Source organism: Esox lucius, chromosome 11 (genome assembly GCF_011004845.1).
Source record: "Esox lucius isolate fEsoLuc1 chromosome 11, fEsoLuc1.pri, whole genome shotgun sequence".
NCBI lineage: Eukaryota > Metazoa > Chordata > Actinopteri > Esociformes > Esocidae > Esox > Esox lucius.
Genome location: NC_047579.1, coordinates 33,750,212 through 33,773,770, shown reverse-complemented (window position 1 = coordinate 33,773,770; position 23,559 = coordinate 33,750,212). Strand labels below are relative to the sequence as shown.

General features: G+C 39.7%; 1 protein-coding gene across 1 annotated transcript; it reads left to right on the top strand.

The window, feature by feature from the left end:
- The first annotated feature begins 6,559 nt into the window (after positions 1–6,559).
- On the top strand, positions 6,560–22,543 carry cacng1b (calcium channel, voltage-dependent, gamma subunit 1b). The gene is made up of 4 exons (XM_010874238.3): positions 6,560–7,090; positions 16,504–16,578; positions 20,106–20,243; positions 20,428–22,543. Exons 1-4 carry the CDS (start codon positions 6,850–6,852, stop codon positions 20,667–20,669), a joined length of 696 nt encoding a protein of 231 aa, XP_010872540.1. The 5' UTR covers positions 6,560–6,849; the 3' UTR covers positions 20,670–22,543.
- Positions 22,544–23,559: the final 1,016 nt, after the last annotated feature.

The window sequence follows — 23,559 nt, the reverse complement described above, 5'->3', positions numbered from 1 at the left end:
AAGAAAGCTCTGCTGAACTTCACAAAAAACCAACTAACAAACCTAAATCCTTCTGGAAAAATGTCCTGTGGAACAATGAAGCACACTTGGAACTCCTTCACAAAGCAGATGAGTTATCAGTTTACAGACAATAAAAAGAAACATTCAAATAAAACACTACCTACAGTCAAATGTGAGGGAGGGTCCATCATTCTATGGTGTTGCTTTTCTGCCTTTGAAACTAGGGTACTTAATCATGTGAAAGGAATCATGAATTTAACAGACTGTCAAAGGTGTTTTGGAGTATAATGTTCAACGCAGTTTCCAGACACTGGTTCTCTTAATGGCTATATGTCTTCCAGCAACAACCCAAAACATATAAAGTGAAAAAATGCAGGACTGTCCTGAACTGGCTAGCAATGTGTCCAGATCTTAATCTCATAGAATTCCTATAGCAAAAACTTAAATCAGCATTTGGGCGAAGGCACCACTAAGACATTGTTGAACTGGAGGTGAAGTTCCAAATGTTCATGAAGCTTAATGATAGTTACAAGTACCATTTGCAGTTGTTTGCCAAAGGATCTGCAACCAATTAGGTCTTGGGTAGGGTAGTCCAAAAAAGTGTGTCTGAAGATGCTCTACAGACGATCAGTAACATTTCACCTAACTATCTACTAACCTTTATCCCAACCTTAACCCTTAATCTAAAACGTATTCTAAACCTAACCCTAACCTTAGCAAAAGCTTGCTTATCAACAGATCAACAACAGTCAAAAAAACTATCAACAATACACGGACAAAATAAATAAGGCATTAGGATTTGTTCAGGATAGACTAAAACTTTGCTGGCTACAAGCTTCAGTAGCTCCATTATAGTTAGCCTAAAATAAAACTGTTTATGGTTATATTTCAATGGACGAACTGCACAGACAAGGAACATTTGCTCTCGATTTGGATTTACATAGCGTAGTTCACATAGCGTAGTGTTTGGCTATTCAACTGTCATTGTTTTCTAAAGAAATTAAACAGCCATGGAGCGATTGGAGTCATTGTTTTCATTATAGGCATTGTATACGCTATGTCCGGTCGGATGTGCTCTTCAGACTTGTGATGCGTAGTTGCTGATCAAGACAATTAATGTATTTCACAGAGAAAATGCCCTGGTTTAGTTATTTCGTTAATTTAGCAAGCGCCCCACTCCAGTGGGTCTTTTAACTTTTCTTTTGAGATTTATTTTACAAAGAGCTCTGGTGAGTTATATGCACAAACATATCCTTTAGCATGGCGTCTTGCTAGCTGCTAGCATAATAGGATTCCAGTACAATATTCTTAGAGTAAAATCAGTACATTTTTGTACTTTGCGTTTGGAACATATTTTGTTATTTGTCCTTTGGTCAATGGTTGAGTGATTTTGCACAGTAGTTTGAGGGTAAAATGTCAATTCAGCAAATGCAGTACAATTTAGTCTGATTCTATAACTATTTGTCAGAAAGATAAATGTGTATAATTTCATTATTAAAGTTAAACTAGTAAGTATTTGGTTTGTTATGATAAACCATTGATGTCATTGAACATCCATGTAACACATGTTATAAGTCTGTACAAAAGCAGTTCCAGTGAGTACCCTATGTGGAGGGAACGTGTGGGAAATGCTTCAGATTCCTTTTTCTCACTGAGCAACTGAATTTTCGGATTCCAAACAAACGTTTCCAATCCAAGGACAACTATTTGGTACTTTTTCAAAAGAGCTCTATTTTTTATTTGAAAAATGTTGGGGGAACATTTCCCAATGAGGTGAATGTTGAAATAAATGAGCCAGATGTTCTCACACAAATCTCTTGTAATGTGTCAATCTATTTTCCTTCTTAGATCCCAGATCCTATGTCTTGTAATAATATGTTCTAATTTAGCATCAGAGGTGCTACACAATAGTGTGGATATATTTGGCTCCAAATGTGATTCTGAACCAACCTTTTTTGAATTGTATTCTTATCTGCGGTCCAACCTATCATAACTTTAGTATACTAACATAGTATAAACTAATGCTAAAACCTTCTTGATCCATTGTCTGATAGCTAAGCATTAACATGACCCCCATAGAAATGGCCTTGGGGCCTAGCTAATCTAATTTAGCTTCAGTAATGTTGCCTGTCATTAAACAAATGAAATACTGCTGGGTCTCTCAGAAGGCCCTTGAATTATTATCTGCGTGTAAAATTAGCCCCCAATTAAGGTTGTTTTCCTAAAGGTAACAATTTCTAAAACAGAAATGATTAAGGGTGAAATGTTTTAAAGAGATACCATGTTAAAGTAAAATTGCCTCAGAGTTGATCCATGTCTAAGGTCTATTGTTGCCATAGCAACTCCTTACAGCCTAAGCACAGAGCTCTTGTGAGTTTTTCTTTTCATCAATGTTTTTTTCGGAGTGTCTTTGAGCAAAACATTTTGCAGATTGATTAATAGGTTAATACTTTCATGGCTTAGTTAGTAAAGCTTTTGTTTGAAAAATTCAGTTATTTCACTTTAATTCGAGTTCCAGACTTCTACTCAGAACTTTGTCAGATGAGCTTTAAAGCATCACCCAAATGTGTTCCACACAGAAGGGAAGAGTTTAAGATTCATCTACATCCCTTTGAACTCATCTCTCAGCTCGCAATGACCTGATTCTTTAACTTTTCTTGGCCTCAGCTGGCTGAGCAGTCATGATATACTAATTGGTTATGATTTATTTTTGCTTTTGAAGTGTTTTTGTGTTTTTCTATATTTTTCAGGGCTGTCAAAGTTAACGTGTTAATGTGTGTGATTCATTTAAATTAATTAAAAGTGCTTAACAGTGTTAATTTTTTTGTTGCAGATACCGAATTTGTCTTTTGTGCCTCAGACCCATCAAGAATCAGTTCTTGACTTGAGCCATTGCTTTCCTGAACCATGTTACAGACAATACATTGTGTTTTGCAACAATGTACAATTGAATTGCAAAGTCTGATAGGGAAGTTTTCAATTGTTACATGCACATGCCTACCTCGGGAACCTCATTGCTGCTATCCCTGCATTTCAGTTGCACATTGTTACCTTACACCTCCAATTTGCTTGATTGCACAGTCAGAATTGTCATTTGAATTGCCATTTACACTTGCATTTGCCTCATCGCGCAACTATTCATTCCCCATTTGTTCATACAATATACATATTATTTGTAAATATTCTGTAAATGCTAATAATGCTAATTACAGACTGGGAAAGTGCTGAATAATGGATTGTTTGAAAAAATGACTCTATGTGTCTTCATGAGTATCTTTTGGTGAGTGGACTTTGAGAAAAATATGAATTTTGGATGAACTATCTCTTTAAAGTAGTTCACCATAAAACAAAAATTATTTCTTTAACTTTATGCACTGCTTTTTAAACAAAATTGTTTATTTGGGGATAAAACATTGGGGTACAAACATTCTAAAATTTAGATGATTGCAATTAACAATTGAAAATTATGCGATTAATTGAGACCCCGGGGAAGACCTAGGACACGCTGGAGGGACTATGTCTCCCGGCTGGCCTGGGAACGCCTCGGTGTCCCCCCGGAAGAGCTGGAGGAAGTGTCTGGGGAGAGGGAAGTCTGGGCATCCCTGCTTAGACTGCTGCCCCCGCGACCCGGCCCCGGATGAAGCGGAAGAAGAAGAAGAAGATTAATTGAGATTAATTATTTTAATCATTTAAAAGTATTAATTATTTTTGCCAACATTGCATATAACACATACATATAATATTGATACAGATTTTATGAAAATTATTTTATATTATTACCATTTACATGTGTTACACCATTTACATGTGTTACACCATTTACATGTGATCGAAGTGACTGAATAGCTGCTTGGCCTTGGTTGAGCCTATTCAGGGTTTCTCTTTCACAGATTGACCCAGGCTTTCTGATGGGATTTTATTGATCGTCGGATACACCTGGGAAATGTTTTTGCTGTTGGTTGTTGCTGGGCAACACAGCAGGTGGCTAGTGTTTGATTGTACACAAGCACGAGAGGACAAGAGGTTAACTGGGGAGACAGCCAGCATTGGAAAATTCCATTATTACATTCCATTATTATAACCAACTGCAAAGACAGATAGAGGGATGACACATGAAACAGAGCAAGGAGGAATGGAAGAGCGTGAGACCGCAGGAGGAGTAATGGAGAGTGCGAGATTCAGGGAGACCTTGTTTCAACCTTTGTTTCAAGACAGGTGGTAGAAGAGTTGGAATGATGATAATTTATCCAAGCTTAACATCAATATCAATATCCTATCATTATTTTAATACATGTAGCATGCTTTGGTCTCCATGAGGAAGGTAAGTGAATAACAGCAACAGCAGTTTGCCTCCAAATCTTAGGGCTTGCTGTCTAAACCACTGGCTGGATGTTCCTAAGAGTCTGAGAATAAGGGCAACCTTATTCTCTGTTTGCATCTATAATATCACACTTGCTGCTGGTGACATTTTAATTCACCTTTCTGTTGACAACACTATCTTGCATAAGCCTGACCCCTCGTTAAACTCTGTGCTGGCCGCCCTACCCTTTAACATAGTGTTAATAACATACAACACACCGTTGTAGATCTCCCAATTACTCCAAAATGGAAAATACCTTTGCCTGCCTTCCCAGAAAACACTCTCACCTTAGATACATCTGAATTAGAGTCAACACTTACAAGCATCATGGTATTTAGTTGGACATTTAATAGGTTATCTGTTTCCCAACAAAGATTTCTTCATACATGCTTGCAAAACATACTATTGTAAAAATGACCACCCTACCAGTCCTGAACGTTGGAGCAGCAATTTACGGGGTTTTCAAATATAATAGTCACTTCAATATATTAGAAACTGCATTGTCACCATTGCCCCTTATAACACTAATTATTTTGATATTTTACACTCTGGTAAACTGGCCCGCACTGCACACTAAACACGACTCACAATTTCATTGCAATTTAAGTAGACATAAACTGAGTGAACGGAGCAGAATTTTAGAAACCTGGGAATTGCAGAGAGATTTTATTTGCCACAGTCTGCCATTGTGTACTTGAGGAGATGACCATGTTTTTTAGTGACAGCAGGATGAGGCAGTTTGCTTTCCTAGCTACTGTCAACAGCAGAACTGTAGCAGCAAAAATACCGGGCCCTTTTTCTATTATTAATGACAAAAGATTATAAAATGTGGGCAAAATAATGTTTTAAACCATATCAAGAAATGTTGAGTTATTAATAATCTCTTTTTTTACTCCATATTTTTTCTGATTTATTCAATTCTTCTGTACATTTCCTGGTTGAGTACACTTATGTTTTTTAAGATCACTTCAGTTCCATAGTTGTTCATTCATTTTCTGTAACTATGAAACGCTATGATTATTTTTTTAAGCACACACACAAAACCAGACCATCATTTAGTCTGTTAAAAACACTGTGAGAGACTTTCCACTACAGAAAATGGGCCAGAGTGCCTGTCCAAAGTGGGGCACAGTGCTGAAAGGTACTGACGTATTCTCAAGAATTAAAGAGAGAGAAACAATATGATGGCATTGATGTTGAAATCTGCAGTTCAGAACTTCACAAATAATCAGCTGTACAACATACATTTGAAAGTCTCAAATGTATGTACAAATGTCATCTTGTAGAGCCCCTTTATGTGTACTTTAGGGCCATTCTATTATGTTCTCAATAAATATGTTTAATTTTGTTTTTAATTCTCCAGTCCAAAAAATGCATTTCATTGTTTCATTGTTAATTCACATTCACTCCATTTTTTTTTCAGTACACTAGACATAAGAGATAAAATGTATTACTGACCTTCAAGCATTTATCAGCAATCAGATTACAGTCTAGCATGGTAAAATTATGTAAAACAAACATGTTCTTATACAAATGAATGCCCTTTTGAGGGGAAAACATTGACCTGCCAAGTGGATGCAATTAAATGACAACAGACTTACATACCACTACACTAAGTAGATTCAAAATAATATTTTCATGATTCCTACAGTGTCATTTATTCAGGTTTAAAGGTAAGTCCTCTGTTAGATTTAAATATATCCTTCTTTTCCCAAAATTTGTATTGGCTGCAGCCGTCAGGTGGTCTCAGCCCCCCACCCCTAACCCCCCAGTCCCCTCAGTGATTGGTGGAGAAATAGATCAGCTAGTTCAGACAACTAATAAAGGAATTCTCCCATGAGTCTCTCACATGGGAACCAAAGAGCGAAAATACACTTCATAATCGGTAGAAATAACATGGGGAATATTTAAAAAGAAAATCTATATAAATATTTGTATTTGCTTGAAAAGGTAGAATCTTACTATCAATAGAATCTTTCCCACATTGAATTTGTCTTAGAGATGATTTCTCTCTTTTTTTTAATCAAAGCTTGAAGCCCTGAGTCCTGAGCCATGAACATGTTTTGTTTGATCATACCCTATAACAGCAGCAATCTGCTGACCACAGACCGGTCAAACTTGGGAGGGTTTTGGTAAAAAAGAAAACACATACACACAGCAATTCTAAATACGCTTAACATGTTACTGGGAGGGAGAGTCAAAATCTAGGGCACTGTTATCTGGCCCCTTTTCTTCAGGCAGCAGCAGAGGACAGAGAGCTGAGGAGAGGAGACGTTTAGTGTTTTACTAAGGCTTTGGAGAACAAAGACAGGACAACCTTAACACTGATTTCCATGTGCTTGACAATACTTCAGGGGATCATTACAACAATACATTATAACAACAAACACACTTCATAAACACACCTGGAACGCTCACGCATACTCTCCAAACTTGGGAACACACTTGCCTCTCACATACTTTCTACGCTACAAAGAAACTATAGCACCATGTTGGAGGAAAAGAAGACCAAGGTAAAGATCACATTCTTCGTCATCCTAGTCGGAATCTCCTGCATGCTGGCTGCTGTGGTTACAGACCACTGGACTGTCCTGAGCCCACTGTTCAGTAAGCTCAACGACACCTGTGAGGCTGTCCACTTTGGTCTTTGGAAGCTTTGCAAGAAAAGCATCTTCATGGTGGAGGAAGACCCTGAGGGCCAGGGCTGTGGACCCATCAGTCTACCTGGAGGTAAGGGGTGCCTGTATCCTCTGTTTCCATATTTATACCAATCAGAACTAGTAACCAAGCTGGCATAGCAAGCCATCAGTCCCTTTAGTGTCTCGATAACATTACATTTTGGATACCTGAAAAATGTCTCACTATATAAGAAATCCTAGGTTTGTTTCATTTTTTTCCCCCAGTGTCTATTACTGTAAATCGGTAAAAACCAGTCTGTCAGAAATTCATCTTTGTGTAGATTTGGTTCAAAATGCTCCAGGTCAGACACTAGAAGTCGTAACCATATCATATCTAGTTTAGCTTTCTAACCTGGAAACCAGTCACTTTATTTATTCTGTAGATGTGTTTGAAATAACTGAACTATTTGAGTAGTTTAATGTGGCCCTGCACAACATTTTCTGTCAAGGCAATATTTCTAGATGGTCTCAATGAAAGTAAAACAGTTTGGAAGGAAGACTTTTGAAACAGAATTGAGGTATATCACAACAAATGTAATAAGCAATTGAACAGCATTAAAGTGTTGAACAAGCTTGTCATGTCTTTCAGTCTAATATGGCAATTTCTGAATATGCTACTTTTGTAGCTCTTTATAAAATGTACAAATTTTCCTCTCGAAGTACACAGTTTAAAAGTTTGGGGTAACTTAGAAATGTTCTTGTTTTTTAAATAATTTTCTGTGTTTATTTAAATAACTTTTTTTATTTCTGATCAACAGATTGATCAGAAATACAGTGTAGACATTGCTAATGATGGAAATGACTCATGCTGGAAACGGCAGATTTTAATGGAATAACTACATAGGCGTATAGAGGCCCATTATCAGCAACCATCAATCCTGTGTTCCAATGGCCCGTTATGTTTTGCTAATTTAAAAGGCTAATTGATCATCATAAAACCATTTTGTATATGTTAGCTGTAAACTGTAGTGCTGATAAAAGAAGCAGTGAAACTGGCTTTCTTGAGAGAAAACTAGCCTACTTGGCCTAGTTGAGTATCTGGAGCATCATATTACGACATAAGACTCACTTATAAGAACAGCGCAGACTGGCTCTAACCAGAATAGAAAGAGGAGTGGGAGGCCCCGGTGCACAACTGAGCAAGAGGATGAAAACATTAGTGTCTATTTTGAGAAATGGACGCCTCCCAGGTCCTCAACTGGCAGCTTCATTAAATAGTAAAACACCAGTCACAGACACTGGACAGGGAAAGATTGGAAAATTGTAAGATGTGACAGGCAGTGTCTTTAACCACTAAGCTATACGTGTGCAGAGTGTTCTGCATTGTTAAACCAACAAGTCGAATTGTAGTAATGTAGTTTCCTACATTAGCTAACATCCAAACCAACAAGAACAACAGAGTTGATACACTAAATTCAACGTGTAAAATTAGAAAGAAATTACTGTAGGGACCGATTGGGACATGCTATACTATCATTTTGTCAAACAACACCATTAACCATTGTGTTAAACTGACTAACCTTTCTTATTAAGTTTATTTCCACCACAAATAGCATATATGAACTGTATGGCTTTTGCCACTGGCTGTTTAATCAGCTTATTAACCAGTAATAGGCCTACTATCTACTACTTGGAATATTCATAAGGACTGAGCCACTGCTAGTGAGACTGAAGATGAAATGTACACTGCCATGAATATTTCATTTCATGGCACAACATCTTTCGGTAACTATCAATATAGGTGAGGAAAACAGACTTTTTAGTCAAGTGGAAAGACGAGAGAATCGTGGAAACCCATCCTTTTTTACGGCACAAATGTGTGAACTATAACACCCCAAAGTGCATGAATGCACGGATAAGTACTTGCAAAGTAGTTGCAATATAACCGTAAACAGTTTGATTTTAGGCTTACTATATAGCGTAACTACTGAAGCTTGAAGCCAGCAAGGTTTTTGTCTATCACCCAGATGTCAGTCCGCATCTCGCTGTTTAACAATGAGTAGTCAGTCAGTCCAGCACTCGGTCTTAACATTTGTTGTGCCGATATCATCCCCCCTGTCGAAAATCTCCACCCCTTCGCGTGAACGTGCACTGAAACGCAGCCTAACGTGGTCATCGATTTTCCCTCTTGATGTACACAATTAAATTAAAGCTTTTGGCTACAAAGATCAGTGAAATATGTAGGCTAAACGGCCCCCTCAGTCTTAACAAGCAAACAAGTCGCAGCAATGAGAATCGAGGGAGTGCGCGTTCACGCGGTAGGGGGGATGATTTCGGCACAACACCCGCTCCACTTATGCGGTCGACCAAAACAATCCTAACAGTTTAAATGGCCAATGCCATATTTAAATGGCCAATACCAATATTACCAAAAATCAGGCCTGGCTCCAGATATGAGTTGAAAGGTGGGCGAAGTGATATTCCAGTTGGGCCGTGCGGATTTGAGGCGGGGGGAGGGGGGTTCTCACTTGTCTATTTAAATATAAGGCAATTGTTTGGGTTGTTTTTTTGTTATTGTTGTGTTTGTTTGTGTTTCCTTCCTTTTTAATATTTCATTTTTAATATTTTAATATCATCATCATCATCATCATCATCTTCTGCTCATCCGGGGCCGGGCCGCGGGGGCAGCAGTCTAAGCAGAGATGCCCAAACTTCCCTCTCCCTAAACACTTCCTCTAGCTCTTCTGGGGGGACACAGAGGCGTTCCCAGGCCAGCCGGGAGACATAGTCCCCCCAGCGTGTCCTAGGTCTTCCCCGGGGTATCCTCCCGATGGGACGGGACCGGAACACCTTCCCAGGAAGGCGTTCCGGAGGCATCCGAAACAGATGCCCAAGCCACCTCAGCTGACCCCTCTCGATGTGGAGGAGCAGCGGCTCTACTCTGAGCTCCTCCCGGGTGACCGAGCTTCTCACCCTATCTCTAAGGGATCGCCCAGCCACCCTGCGGAGAAAGCTCATTTCGGCCGCCTGCATCCGGGATCTTGTCCTTTTGGTCATGACCCAAAATCTCCCGTTCCATCCTTCCCTCACTCAAGAACAAGACCCCTAGATACTTAAACTCCTCCTCTTGAGGCAAGAACTCTCCACCAACCTGAAGTGGGCAAGCCACCCTTTTCCGACTGAGGACCATGGCCTCGGATTTGGAGGTACTGATTTTCATCCCAACCGCTTCACACTCGGCTGCAAACCGTCCCAGTGCATGCTGAAGGTTCTGGTTTGAAGGGGCCAACACGACAACATCATGTTGCCGGCAATGCGAAACAAGTTCCTGCTTCGGTCCTACAGGGACCTGACAGCCCTTAGCAAAGGACCCAGGACCCCATACTCCCGAAACACCCTCCACAGACTGTGCTAGTCACAGTTTATCCATAACGAACACCATGTTCAAGCATAAGGGTGTCCATCAGTGCCATGGCACCAGGACACCCTAGGCCGTAGGTCGATGATCGACTTTGTTGTCGTTTCATCTGACCTGCGGCCGTATGTCTTGGACACTCGGGTAAAGAGAGGGGCGGAGCTGTCAACTGATCACCACCTGTTTGTGAGTTGGATCCGATGGCGGGGAGGAAGCTGGACAGACTCGGCAGACCCAAGAAGAAGGAGTCCTATCAGGCCTCGTTGGCTTGTGGGACTCCTGAGGCAGCTGACAGGTACCGGCAGGCCAAGCAGACTGCAGCCCGGGTGGTTGTGGAGGCAAAAACTCGGGCCTGGGAGGAGTTCGGTGAGGCCATGGAGAAGGACTATCGGCTGGCCTCGAAGAGATTCTGGCAAACTGTCCGACGCCTCAGGAGAGGGAAACAGTGCCCTACCAACGCTGTTTACAGTGGAGGTGGGCAGCTGTTGACCTCAACTGGGGATGTCGTCAGGCGGTGAAAGGAGTACTTCAAGGATCTCCTCAATCCCGCCGTCATGTCTTCCATTGAGGAAGCAGAGGCTGAGGGCTCCGAGGTGGACTCGTCCATCACCCGGGCTGAAGTCACTGAGGTAGTCAAGAAACTTTGTTTCTCTTAAGAATTATTCTCACATCTGTTAATATATAACATTACAGATTTTTGGTTATTGTTATTTTTTTAACATTTTTATTTATTTAGAATCTTTATTTTATTTTAATGTTTCTGTTTTTTCCCCCTTTTTTTATATTATTTTTTTTTTACCACACAACAGACCTTGTATCAATTAAGTAACTTTAGATTTAAACTTTAGGTCTTTTAAAATAACTATTTACATCACTATACCATTTACAACATCAGTTCATTTTAGAAAACTCTTACAAACTAAAAATGTTAATTTTATCTGAAATGTTGTTTCTCTTAAGAATTATTCTCACATCTGTTAACATTACAGATTTTTGACAATTGTAATTTTTTTTTTACATTTAAATTGTTTCATTCTTATGTAGGCCTATATTTAGAATTTTTATTTTATTAAAGATGTTCTCCCCTTTTTAACATTTTTTATATTTAACACAACAGACCTTGTATCAATTAAGTAACTTTAGATTTAAAAAAGGTGTAGGTCTTTTAAAATAACTATATACAGTACATCACTATATCATTTAAAACATCAGCTTTTTGCTCATTTTAGAAAACTCTTACAAAGAATTATTCTCACATCTGTTAATATATACAACTACAGATTTTTGGCCATTGTAATTTTTTACAGTTTTATTTTTACATTCTTATGTAGGCCTATATTTTGAGTCTTTTTTTTCAGCCTTTATTTTTTATTTAAAATAAATATATATATATATATATTTAATTTTTTACCACACAACAGATCTTGTATCAATTAAGTAACTTTAGATTTGAGGAAAACATGGCAGGTCTTGAAAAAAGATCTCCTTATATCACTATCACTATTTACAGCATTAGCTTTCTACTCATTTTAGAGAATTCTGTTACAAACTCATCCATGTTGAGTTCATGTGTTATAAATTTTTAATGAGCTAAAAGCACAAGGTTTTTTTTCCTCTCATGAAGCATTGTTCGGCGGAATGGTGTCAAAACTCTTGCCAGAGTAGAGAATGAGCTCTCACATGAAGCAGTAGAGACACCCATGACCATAGCAGATACATACAATTCATGAAGACCTGCAAATGCATCTTTGTATTCCTGCAAGAGTTTGCAAACAGCAGAACATTCAGCATCAGATGGAAGTTTTTTGGACAGCATTGGTCTGGCAACAAGAATTTCATTCTGGAGTTCATTTTTTGCAACCCCTGCAAGACTACAGAAAGGCTTGAGCAACTGGATGTTAAGAAATTTGTTGGATTTTGACATTAAACCTGAGAAGGCTTGCATCAGCTGTAGATTCTTTGTAGAAAACCTGTTTTCTATCTCTGATACAGCTGTATCTAGTATGTTCAACATCTGTCGTCTTAGAGCTTCAGAGGCACATTCAGAACCTGACTGCCCTTCTTGCCCTAAAGGTGAAAATATGACAGTCGCCATAGGATGGATTCACAGTCCTTAGCCGTTTTGGTGAGGGCTCAACAATAAACATGTCAGCGCAGTACTGCTGAAATTCACTGTCATTTTCTCTGAGATTTTTCAGTGCATCAAGACATCCCTGCACAACTTCAGCTGCACTGCACAAATCAACATGCTGAGACTGTAGGATGGCATTTGCTGGTTTTAAAATGCAGAGAAGATGTATCAGAAATTTGCCAATAAAAGAAAAATGGCTTCGCTTCAGCTGAGAGAGAAGCCCTGAAGCTTCTTTTGCAAGGTCAACTGATGCATTTTCATCATTGGAAACCTTAAAAAGAATGTCAAGAATTACTTCCTCATTATCCACAACACATTTTGTGACTTCATAATGACTTGTCCAGCGGATTTCAAACAGCCTCTTGAGATACGGGCAACTGTATCTCTGAGAGACAAAATGATGCCTGAAAAAAGTGTTCAGGGAGCCTGACAAGTCAAAGAATCTTTTGGCACAAGGTTCACTTTGAATTGCATGTATGACAGTGAGGTGAAGCTGGTGGTTATAGCAGTGGATGTAGGGGATATGCCTGCCCAACCTTTGTTGTAATAAAGACTGAACATCACCTCGCACCCCACTCATCACTGATGCTACATCATAGCACTGGCTCATTATATTATCAGCACTGTTTCAGACAAGTGTTGTAATATTTCAGTAGTGATGTAATCAGCATCCAGCTGCTGGAGTTCTAACAAGCCAATGAGATGTTCCTCTGGCACACCATTGCACACAAAACAAATAATAACAGACAGATTTTCAGTGTTGCACCGATCCCTTGTACCATCACTTTTTAAACAGAATGCAGCTGAATCAGCAGTGTCATATTTCTTTTTTTTTTTTTTTTTTACCATGGATGCCAAAATTTCAATCACTTCATTCTGGATGGTTTTGGAAGTGTACTTTGCATTTTGTGGGATACCTGATGTAATGTCAGCCAAATATTTATCTTTTTCCAACGTGTATTTAAACAACTTGGCAAAAAGCCCTGCAGCTATGCAATCTTCCTCACTGTCACGTGTTTCACAATCCCCGCGTAGTTGAAGCTCATTGACTGCTAAAAACTTAACAACACCTGCCATGCTTTTTATGTAATAGCGATTCTTTTCTATCTGTTGGGGGCCGAGCAAACATGCTACGGTCTCCCCTGACACCTATCGCGCTCTACAGAATATTCAAGCCACGGCCGTGACTGATACCAAGCGGCCAAAAAGCTTCTCTCTCTCCCTCCAAAAAGAGTTCGGGGGTATGATTTCAGAACCGGCTGGTAAGGATTTGCCCTGTTTAAATCATTTGGGACAGAACTTCTGCATCTTTGAATGGGTGTAATTGTGCTTTTGACACAATCGGAAGCTGCTGATGAACTCGACTCATTTATTTGTCCGACCTCATTGCGGAAAATGGACGAGGAGGTGGTAGCTGTGTCCTCCTGCTGAGCTACAGTTGTTTTCTTTTGTCCTTTTGGAACAAGAAATCGGCACAAATAGTTATAATAAAGTTAATTGGCTGTGACTGTCGTTATTGCTTCATAATGCATCACGTCCGTTTACTTCAAAAGTAGCGAAGTGAATGAGCTAAGTCTGTCTCGGAGGGAAAAAAAGAGGGGGTTGAGCAGAAAATAGAAAATAACCTATCTGGAGCTGAATTAAATATCTCACTAATTTTGTGATTGGCTGTTATGTGGTGTGGGGCCAAGGTGGGCCAAGCTTCTGATTGGGTGGGGCAGGCCCACCCTGGCCCCCCCGTGGAGCCGGGCCTGCCAAAAATGCTAATAAATGCATTGTTGACAGCTACTTTTAGTTTTCCCAGAGTAGCTATTGATTTTTCGAGGGGGGCAAAATGTTTATTGTCTAATGAACTGGTCTTCTCTACAACATTTGTGAATTTACTTTTACATTTGTTACTTCCTAATAATATGTTGTTTTGAAAATATTCTAGTATATCGTACAACCATGTGTTATTTTAATGAAGTGTCTGCGCTGCAAACAATTAAACCACTTTTCTGATCTTGTTGCACACCATCCCAAATTTGTTAAGGTCAGCTCACAAAGTCTGACAAAAAAATAACTGGGGTGAGAGCCTTAAAAACCAGGGGCTGGTGACATCCCTGTAATTTCTTATGTGGTAGTTTGATTTTGTGGTAGTTTAATTTGTTTGCAGCAGCAGGTTCAACAATTCCCCAACTATCTTTATTGGCAGCAGAATCCACCAATTGAGTGCTTAGCATTCCACGCTGTGTGAGTGACGTAAAAATTTATGGTTTTTAGTAACTTAATTCGACCATGTGTAGTGAAATTAAATAATCGGATCATATTAGTTTCCGGCAAATTGATCATGTTAATGTGGAATAAGTCATTACTGTTTTCAGTTGATATGCTACCCCTCAACTTTCTTAAAACTGCTTGCAGAGACATACACATTTTATCCATCAGTTAAACTCTGGCCTCTGATCACTATTTTTTCTCCTTCTCACTCCACTGGAAATCTTGTGAAAATTGATGGCAAGATGAATGCAGCACTTTATCAGAAAATACTGGCATTCAATTGGAATTCTTCTGCACGAAAGCTGTGCATGGGACTCTTGGACTTTCCAGCACAACAATGACCCTATGTATAAGGCCAAGTTGACCCTCCAGTGGTTACAGCAGAAAAAGGTGATGGTTCTGAAGTGACCAATCACAGTCTCCTCAATCTCATCGAGCCACTCTGAGGAGATCTAAAACGTGCGGTTCATGCAAGACGACCAAAGACTTTGCATGACCTGGAGGCATTTTGCCAAGACAAATGGGCAGCTGTACCACCTGCAAGAATTCAGGGCCTCATAGAAAACAATTATTAAAGACTGCACGCTGTCATTGATGCTAAAGGGGGCAATACACAGTATCAAGAACTAAGGGTATGCAGACTTTTGAACAGAGGTCAGTGCTTTGTTTTCATTGTTGCCATATTTTGTTTTATGATTGTGCCATTCTGTTATGATCTACAGTTGAATGTGAATCCCATAAGAAATAAAATACGTGTTGCCTGCTCACTGATGTTTTCTTTACAAAAGGTAGATATATTACCAATTCTCCAAAGGTATGCAAACTTTTGAGCACAACTGTAAGCTGATTAGAGCTCTTCTCAAGTCGACATTTCTGTATTATACATTTTTATTCTAATATTTTGAGATACTGGATTTCTGATTTCAATGAGCTGTAAGTCATAATCATCAAGATTGAAACAAAAAAGGCTTGAAATGTTTCACTTATATATAAAGAATATATAAAGAATATATAAAGGTGTCACTTTCTGATTTGAATTACGGAAAAAACCTACTTTTCCACAATATTTTTATTTTTTTTATGCACCTGTAATGTAGCTGTTTTACAGATAGGAAATACATATTTCTCAATAATACACATTTCCCAGAGTCTGGATATGTGCTACCAAGTTCATTTAGATAATCATGAGTTGACCTTTTGAACAATGTCGGCCATGTTATGTTAAGCAAAACCAAAATATTACATTTGAGAATACTGACCATGTATAAATGCTTAGTCGAAGTATGGTGATGGTGGTGTGTCATTTCCAGGATTCTTTGCAGCTTAAGGACATAGGAAAATGGTATCAACGTAGGAACAACATTTTGTGTTGTATCGGAGATTTCAAAAAGAGATTGGGTGCATCTGGGTCATTCAATGAAACAATAACCCAAAACAAACAAGCAAATCGTCATACTGTAGCTGAAAAGCAATACACCAACTTTATTGAGTGTAAAAGGCCAATAGCATTTTCACAGAGAGGCATTGTGTGTTAAATAACTTACTTCATTAAATAAATGAAATTAGAATACATAACATGTTATAATTTCACTTAGGTTTGCATTAATATTTGGTTTTAGGTGAAGATCTACATTGTACATCTGAAATAAATGCGAATATAAGCACCTTGCTAATGACTTCTATTATTATTATTATTGTTTGTATCTCTTCATCTTTAAAGCCAAGAACTGCTCCTACTTCAAACACTTCACTAAGGAAGAAGAGGCTGAAAGGTTTGAAGCCAAAACCCAGAAAGGTGAGTTGTCTTTCACTCTCTGCCTTTTTCATGACAAGAATAATGTCATTTGAAGGGACATTTTAGGGAAGATTATCTTGTAAGTTTCACCATTCTGAAATGCTAGGGTTTGGGTTCAGGTAGCTTGTGATTTGAGTCTTGATTTGGTAACCACATGAGAGCATCCTTGGCAGCATTTGGGATAACATTAGTGCAGAATTTAACGTTGAAAGTCACATCAACCAAAAACCTGCTCAAATAGAGCACTGACAATCAGGTTGCATCTCTTTGGCCCATTTGCACCTGCTGTTGCACATTCTGTTGATTCATGAATGTGTTAAGCATTTAGATTTGCCATTGCACGTCTCAGACACTCAAACTGAATGCATTCTGTTAATCTACATCATAATGAATTAGCTTGCAGTAACCATAACTGGCCATTAAAATAAAACATATTCAGTCACCATTTTGCCAAACATAGACATTAATGCTTCCCACTGTAAAATAAATTATGTCGACAAGTTTCTGTCGTTACCTTACTCTGACTTGAATATCAGTCACTATATGACCCTATTACACAGCAGATTCTACATTTTACCAGAGCTCTGTGAACCATTATGAAAAGAATTGCACCACAGTGGAGTAGGGTGCCATTGGAGTGTTACTTCCTAAGTGTGTTTTAAAGTAACAGTACTTCTCCAGTGTTCTGCACTACTTGGTTGTATTCAGTATTGCTTGGTTGTGTTCATCAGGGAGGTCAGTTCATAATTTAGGCCTAAATAAACTTGCTAATCTAATGTCATGAGCAAAATCTGCACATCACCCTTTGTGTCTCTACACAGTCGTGACAAAACATCTACCACAGTTGAGAATTCATGGTTAAGATGGGAAATGATCCACAGATTAATCTATAAAATGGGGTTATGCCCTACACACATCAAAGCGAAGCAGGATAACATGGGAGAATCTGGGAAGGTTGAAAAACATCTGGGCCATTGCAATCTAAATGAGTTGCAGGGATTGCTTGCACATGCCGGAAGCCCCACAATGAGTTGCAGTAATCGAGATTTAAATGCCTGAACAAGTACCTGTGCTGCTTGCTGAGTGAGGTAAGGTTGACTCTATGAATGTTATAGATCATGAACCTGCCAAAGCAAGTCACTGCCTTAATGTTAGCAGAGAATGACAGCGTGTCATCAAGGGTCAAACCTAGGGTCTTTGCACTCTAACACTCTAACAGTTATCAGCCATGATAAATGTGTCCTGGAGCAGAAAGGTGTTCCCTGAAAGAAGAGCAGCTCAGTCTTGTCAAGGTTAAGCTTGAAGTGGAAGGCCAAGCAGAGATGTCGGCCAGGCATGCTGATATGGGTGTTGTCACCTGGGTGTCGGAAGGGGTTAAAGAGGGGGGAAAAGGCTGGGTGTCATCTACATAGTAGTAATAGGAAAGACCAAGTGAGGATATAACAGATTCAAGGGATTTACAGTATAGAGAGAAGAGGAGAGCGCAAAGAACCAAGCCGTCGGGAACGCCAGTAGTAAGAGGTTGCTTGGCAGACACCAATCCTATCCTTGTCACCTGATATATAGGAGCTGTCTGCCAGGTACGAAGCAATCCACAAGTGAGCAGAGACTGAGATGCCCAAAATCAGAGGGTGGAAAGTAGGATGCTATGGTTCACAGTGTCAAAGGCAGCGGATAGATCAAGGAGGATGAGAACAGAGGGGAGAGTAAATTTGGGCTGCGCAAAGAGATTCTGTTACACACAGGAGAGCAGTCTCTGTATAGTGGCCTGTTTTGAATCCTGACTGGTTAGAGTCGAGGAGATTGTTCCAGAAAGAGGTAAGAGACCTGGGTGGAGACAGCATGCTCAAATGTCTTGGAAAGACAGTAGGGATAGAATGTTGATTTGAAAACAGAGGGGTCAAGTGTTGGTTTGAGTGGGGATACTCTGGTCACCTTGAAGTCCACTGGGACACAGCCAGTGCTCCGCAAAGAGTTGATAAGGAATGGGAGGTCTCCTGAGATGGTCAGAAAAATGGAGGAGGGGATAGGGTCAAGAGAGCATGTTGGGTGGCCAGCCATCACTCACTGCAGGATATCATCTGGTAAGAGGGGGAAAATGTTTTATGTGTGGCCAAGTTCGACGTGTAAGCGACCTGTTGGACAGGCTAAGTGAATAAGGTACAGGTATCATCAAACTTCTTTTGGAAGTGGATGACAAAGTAATTTGCATGGAGGGAAGATGGCATGGGAGGAGGAGTGAGGAGAGTTTCCTGGGGTTAGAGGAAGAAGCCTGGAAGATTGAGCGACAGAAAGTGGCTTTAGCAGCAGATAGGGAGGAAGAGAAAGTAGCAAGTTGGGGTTGGAAGGATGCTAGGTCATTCTGAAGTTTTATTTTCCTCCATTTTAGCTCAGCTGCCTGAAGCCCACTCTTGCAAGTTAGACATAAAAGGGAGAGGGATTTACGAGATGAGAGAGGTGATAGGATTGAGGAGAGAGCCGTAGTGGTGAGTGAACGAGTGTTGCGATGGCATAAGACATTGGAAGGAGCTAACAGTGCAGCACACTGAGCCGCAGATTAAGTTTGCTATTAATACCAATCAGGGAAGGCCAAACCACACCCCTTCTAGCCTTGCGGTAAATTAACACAGCAAACACTCCCGAAAACAATGCCACTGCTACAATTTTCACAAAATGCCCATTACGTTGCAAACTCTAAAAATGTATGCAATCTGGCTTGAGATAGGCTCTCCTACCTACACTACAGACACTGTACACTTGTACCACAAGTGGCGAAATTACATTGCAAGGACCCACGTCCTAATGACATTTCAATATGTACAAGACATGAGACAATGTTTAGTTTTTTTTGCAGTCGGCTCAACAAGACTAACTGTAGTGTCAGGGATGGTAAACAAAAAGAGGCCTCTTGTTATTAACATGGACATCGTCATTAAAAGGTTCTGTCATTTAATGTAGCCAATGGATAGAACATCCTGATGAGCTGGTCAACTTGGTGGGAATTTCCACTTAATTTGTAGATCTTGACATTCCCACCACTATTCTTAACTGTTGGAATTAGGTTATTTTGATGGTAGGCAGTGTTGGTCTTTCACCAAACATAGCAGTTTAGATTATGACCAAAATGATACATTTTGGACTTATGTGTGTGTTTTGCATTCACCTTTATGGATAACACCAAGCTGACCAGGTTTCTTGTCTTCGTTTGATTAATTAATTATTCACCCACCTGATTCTACTCACCTACTTAATTAAACCAATGCAACTTGGGTTCACTTATTTTTGCACCTACAGTAATTTCTTTATAATTAATAGTGTTCTACTAAATACATGATTTCCTCTAAACCAACACATGGAATTGGAAACAATAAACCTCTTATGACAGATAAAAAAAGAATGGTTCTCACCAAACAAATATTTAATGGTGCACAAAGAACAAATATAACTGCACAAGGGGTTTACATATTTTCAAGCAACACTGTAAAGGTGAATATAAAGAGATGCATCCTCTTGTTTATCTCTTTCAGAATATAACCTTTCTGCAGCGGCCATCGCTGTATTCAGCTTGGCCTTCATGACCCTGGGGTCAATGTGCATCGTTTTCTCATTTGGGAAGGGCCGGGACTACTTGCTGCGACCTGCTGGAATGTTCTTTGCCTTTGCAGGTCAGACAGATATTAGCCTTTTTTTTAAAATGTCATACATTTAATCAGGCATGACTTCTACAAAGAACAGCATATATTTGTCTAACTATCCACCTACGTCCATTATTATTTTGTTCATTTGTTTGTTAGTTTGTTAATTGATCCATCCATCTGTTCATTCTTACCTGTGTTCTTCTACTTCTAGGTCTTTGCATCATTATCTCCGTAGAGGTGATGCGTAACTCCACAAAGCGAATGATTGACAGTGAGGAAACCGTCTGGGAACATTACTACTACTCCTGGTCATTTGAATGTGCCTGTGCCTCCTTCGTCCTGCTGGTACTCAGTGGCCTCAGCCTGTTGATTATCTCCATGCCCCAGATGCCACGTAACCCTTGGGAGACTTGCATGGATGCAGAGCCAGACTCCATGGAGCCCATTGACTAGTAGTTATAGATCAGACTAGAACCAATTGGAGGAAAACCTAGAACCAACAACACCTGATCAGACCAAATTTGAATAGATGAGAACCAGCCCAGATGAGAAAACAGTAGCACTGGAGGAAAAATCTATACAGTTACATATTGGGATACTGTTGTTGACAATGTTGCAATATTATATTATTAAAGTGAATGTTCCCCATCTTAAAAAGATTTTTCAAGCACTGCTTTTCAAAACCTTTTTTTCTCATGGTCCTCTCTTGTTCCTCTGCAAAGACATATGGTAAAAGTACTTGGCTGTGTTCACAAATTTTGACTGTTGGTGGTGAAAATAATTCCATGAAGTGCGGTGTGTGGGTTCCCTTTTGATTGGGCATTTCAATGCCACTCTATGGTAAGACGTGAGGTAATGCCAGGCCTTCGGTTGCTCGCTGGAACACCCATACCCAGCAGTCAGCTGTCTCGGTTCTGAGGATGAGACCAATGGCTCTTACCCCTGAGCGGGCTAATCTCTCTGACAGAGCGTGTCGGTATCCTGTGCGTTTTTTTCATCACTCCTGTTCTTCGTTTGCAGTTGGTGACTCCAAGGTGGAACTGCGCCCTATCTGGGTTTTTCTGCTTACAGTGTCATGGATCTGTTGGGTCTGGAGTTTAACCTCCTACCCTTCCACCTTGTGCCTCTGTATTATCTGGACCAGGCTGGAGGTTTCTGGTCCTGTGAATGTATTTTGGGGCAAGCAACAAAAATTGATGCACAGTGGCTAGAAAGAACTCCCATGTAGTGTCAAAACTTAGGAACAAACCTACAGAGGAACCAAACACTAAGAGATGGCCGGTCCTCTTCTGGCTGACACGGGTGAAGAATAAAAGAGTACATTTTGGGCCACATCAATGTTTTTGCATGTTCAGATGACCAGCAGGTCAATAAATGCATCTGGGCTTTGTGCAGTCTTTAAACAGATTCCAGATCAGCAGCACAACCAGGTGGGCTGTGGCAGCAGGTAGCAACTTGATCTGCAATACAAGATCAGTGTTTTAGTGTTTCTAGGCGGCGCCTGTCCCTCTGGGTTGTGAGGGCCATGTCTATGTCTTACAGTGGCAAGGGTCAGGTACCTGTGCTCTCTTTGTAGGGTTGCATGTGGCTAAGATTTGTGTACTGGCTGTGTGGACATCTCCACATGCTTTTGTGTGGGACTTCCACCCTTTTGCCACTGCCCCTGGCATGACCTTTGGGGATTTTGGCTTGGGAAATAGATGGCCTGGGAGCCGCGCCCATCAGGCCACTGATATCAGTGTTGTGCCTCTCCTGCTTTGCGGCACTGTGTACTGTCCCCTTACGTGGCATTGAAGTGACTGACTGAAAGGGAACCTTGATTATGAATATAACCTTTGTTCCCTGAGGGAGTAAATGAGGTGTCCTTACTTTTGTCAACCGAGCCAAGTATTTTGTAATTCTTACATCTCTGAGGGTGAGCATAATGTTTTCACAATAAAATGCATTGTGCTCATTACAATATTGTATTGGCATCTAGGCATCTAACAATAGTGATAATATTATTATGTGTGCAGCTAGGCAATTCCCAGGGGAAGGGGAAAAAAATTCACAGTTTCTCCAGGTTCTGTTCAAAATTAAGAGCGGGAAGACAGAAAATATCTGAAAAAGAGCTACCCCACCTCAGTAAGTGAAGAATTACACTGATTGTGTGCCTGAATTCTCTTGATGCCTCTTCCCAAAATCAAAGCTGAATCAAGTTAAATCAAAGCTGAATCAATATCTGCAACATATTAATTAGAATACTAGGCCTACATAAGAGGAAAATATGAATAGGATAAATGTTTTATTATTAATCACAATAATAACAACAACATGATAATGCAGTGGTATTCAAATCTGGCCCTCAAAACCAGCTCCACTCCATTTTTCCATTGCAGCCCCCTAATCAGGGACTAGGTCTTCAGTTCTACCTCATCATTAATTGCACCCACCTGGTGTCCCAGGTTTAAACAAGTCTCTGATTACGGGGTGCATTGAAAAAATTTAACAGGTTTTGAGGGCCCGATTTGAATACTACTCCAGTATCATGGTGTTGTTATTATATCATTTTTAATATTCCCACTGGCTGTATGTGGCTGTGGCATTTACATAGAATGGCCTCACCACAGTATAGATTTTGATGTATAGCACAGGTGGTAAGCAAAACATAATAAGTTATTTCTTAAACACAGAATGGACAGTTTTATTTAAAAAAAAAAAAAAAGGGATATATAGGAATTTGTCAATAGTGCATTTGCAATAGACTTGATGTGTATGGCCTAGGGGCTTGTTAGCTAGGTTTCAGTGAAACATAATTTGAAAGTTATTTGGATCCCACTATTTAACAGCCCTAACTGTTCCTCTTTGTTTATTATTCAGTTTCAGCTAGGATGCTATCTTTAATAAATGTTATAAGAAAAGCACTTATTAACAGGTCAAATAACATTGTTTGTTTTGTGCATTTTGTGAATTTGGGACATCTTGCAATAGCTTGGTACCTGGCTAGCACCAAGCAATCACAATGCAATCAATCTGAAAACAATGACCAGAAAACTGCAGTCATTTTTAAGACTCCCATCTCATATCACAGAAACAGCGAGCTATGCGGAAGTGAGGCATGAAGTTAAAATCATGCATTGATAATACAAAAGCTGTATCTCACAATTTCACATTTCATGCAGATTCACTAAAATCGAGCTTCCATCAATTACAGGGCAATGATATTCTACCCACAGGTCTTACACATATTTTATGGCATAAAATTAAGTCTCAGCAAAGGAGAGCAGGGCAGGCATACAGTCAAAATGATGTGTATAGGCTAAAATGTTTTCTTGCAATAAATGCCCAAATAAATTCACCAAAA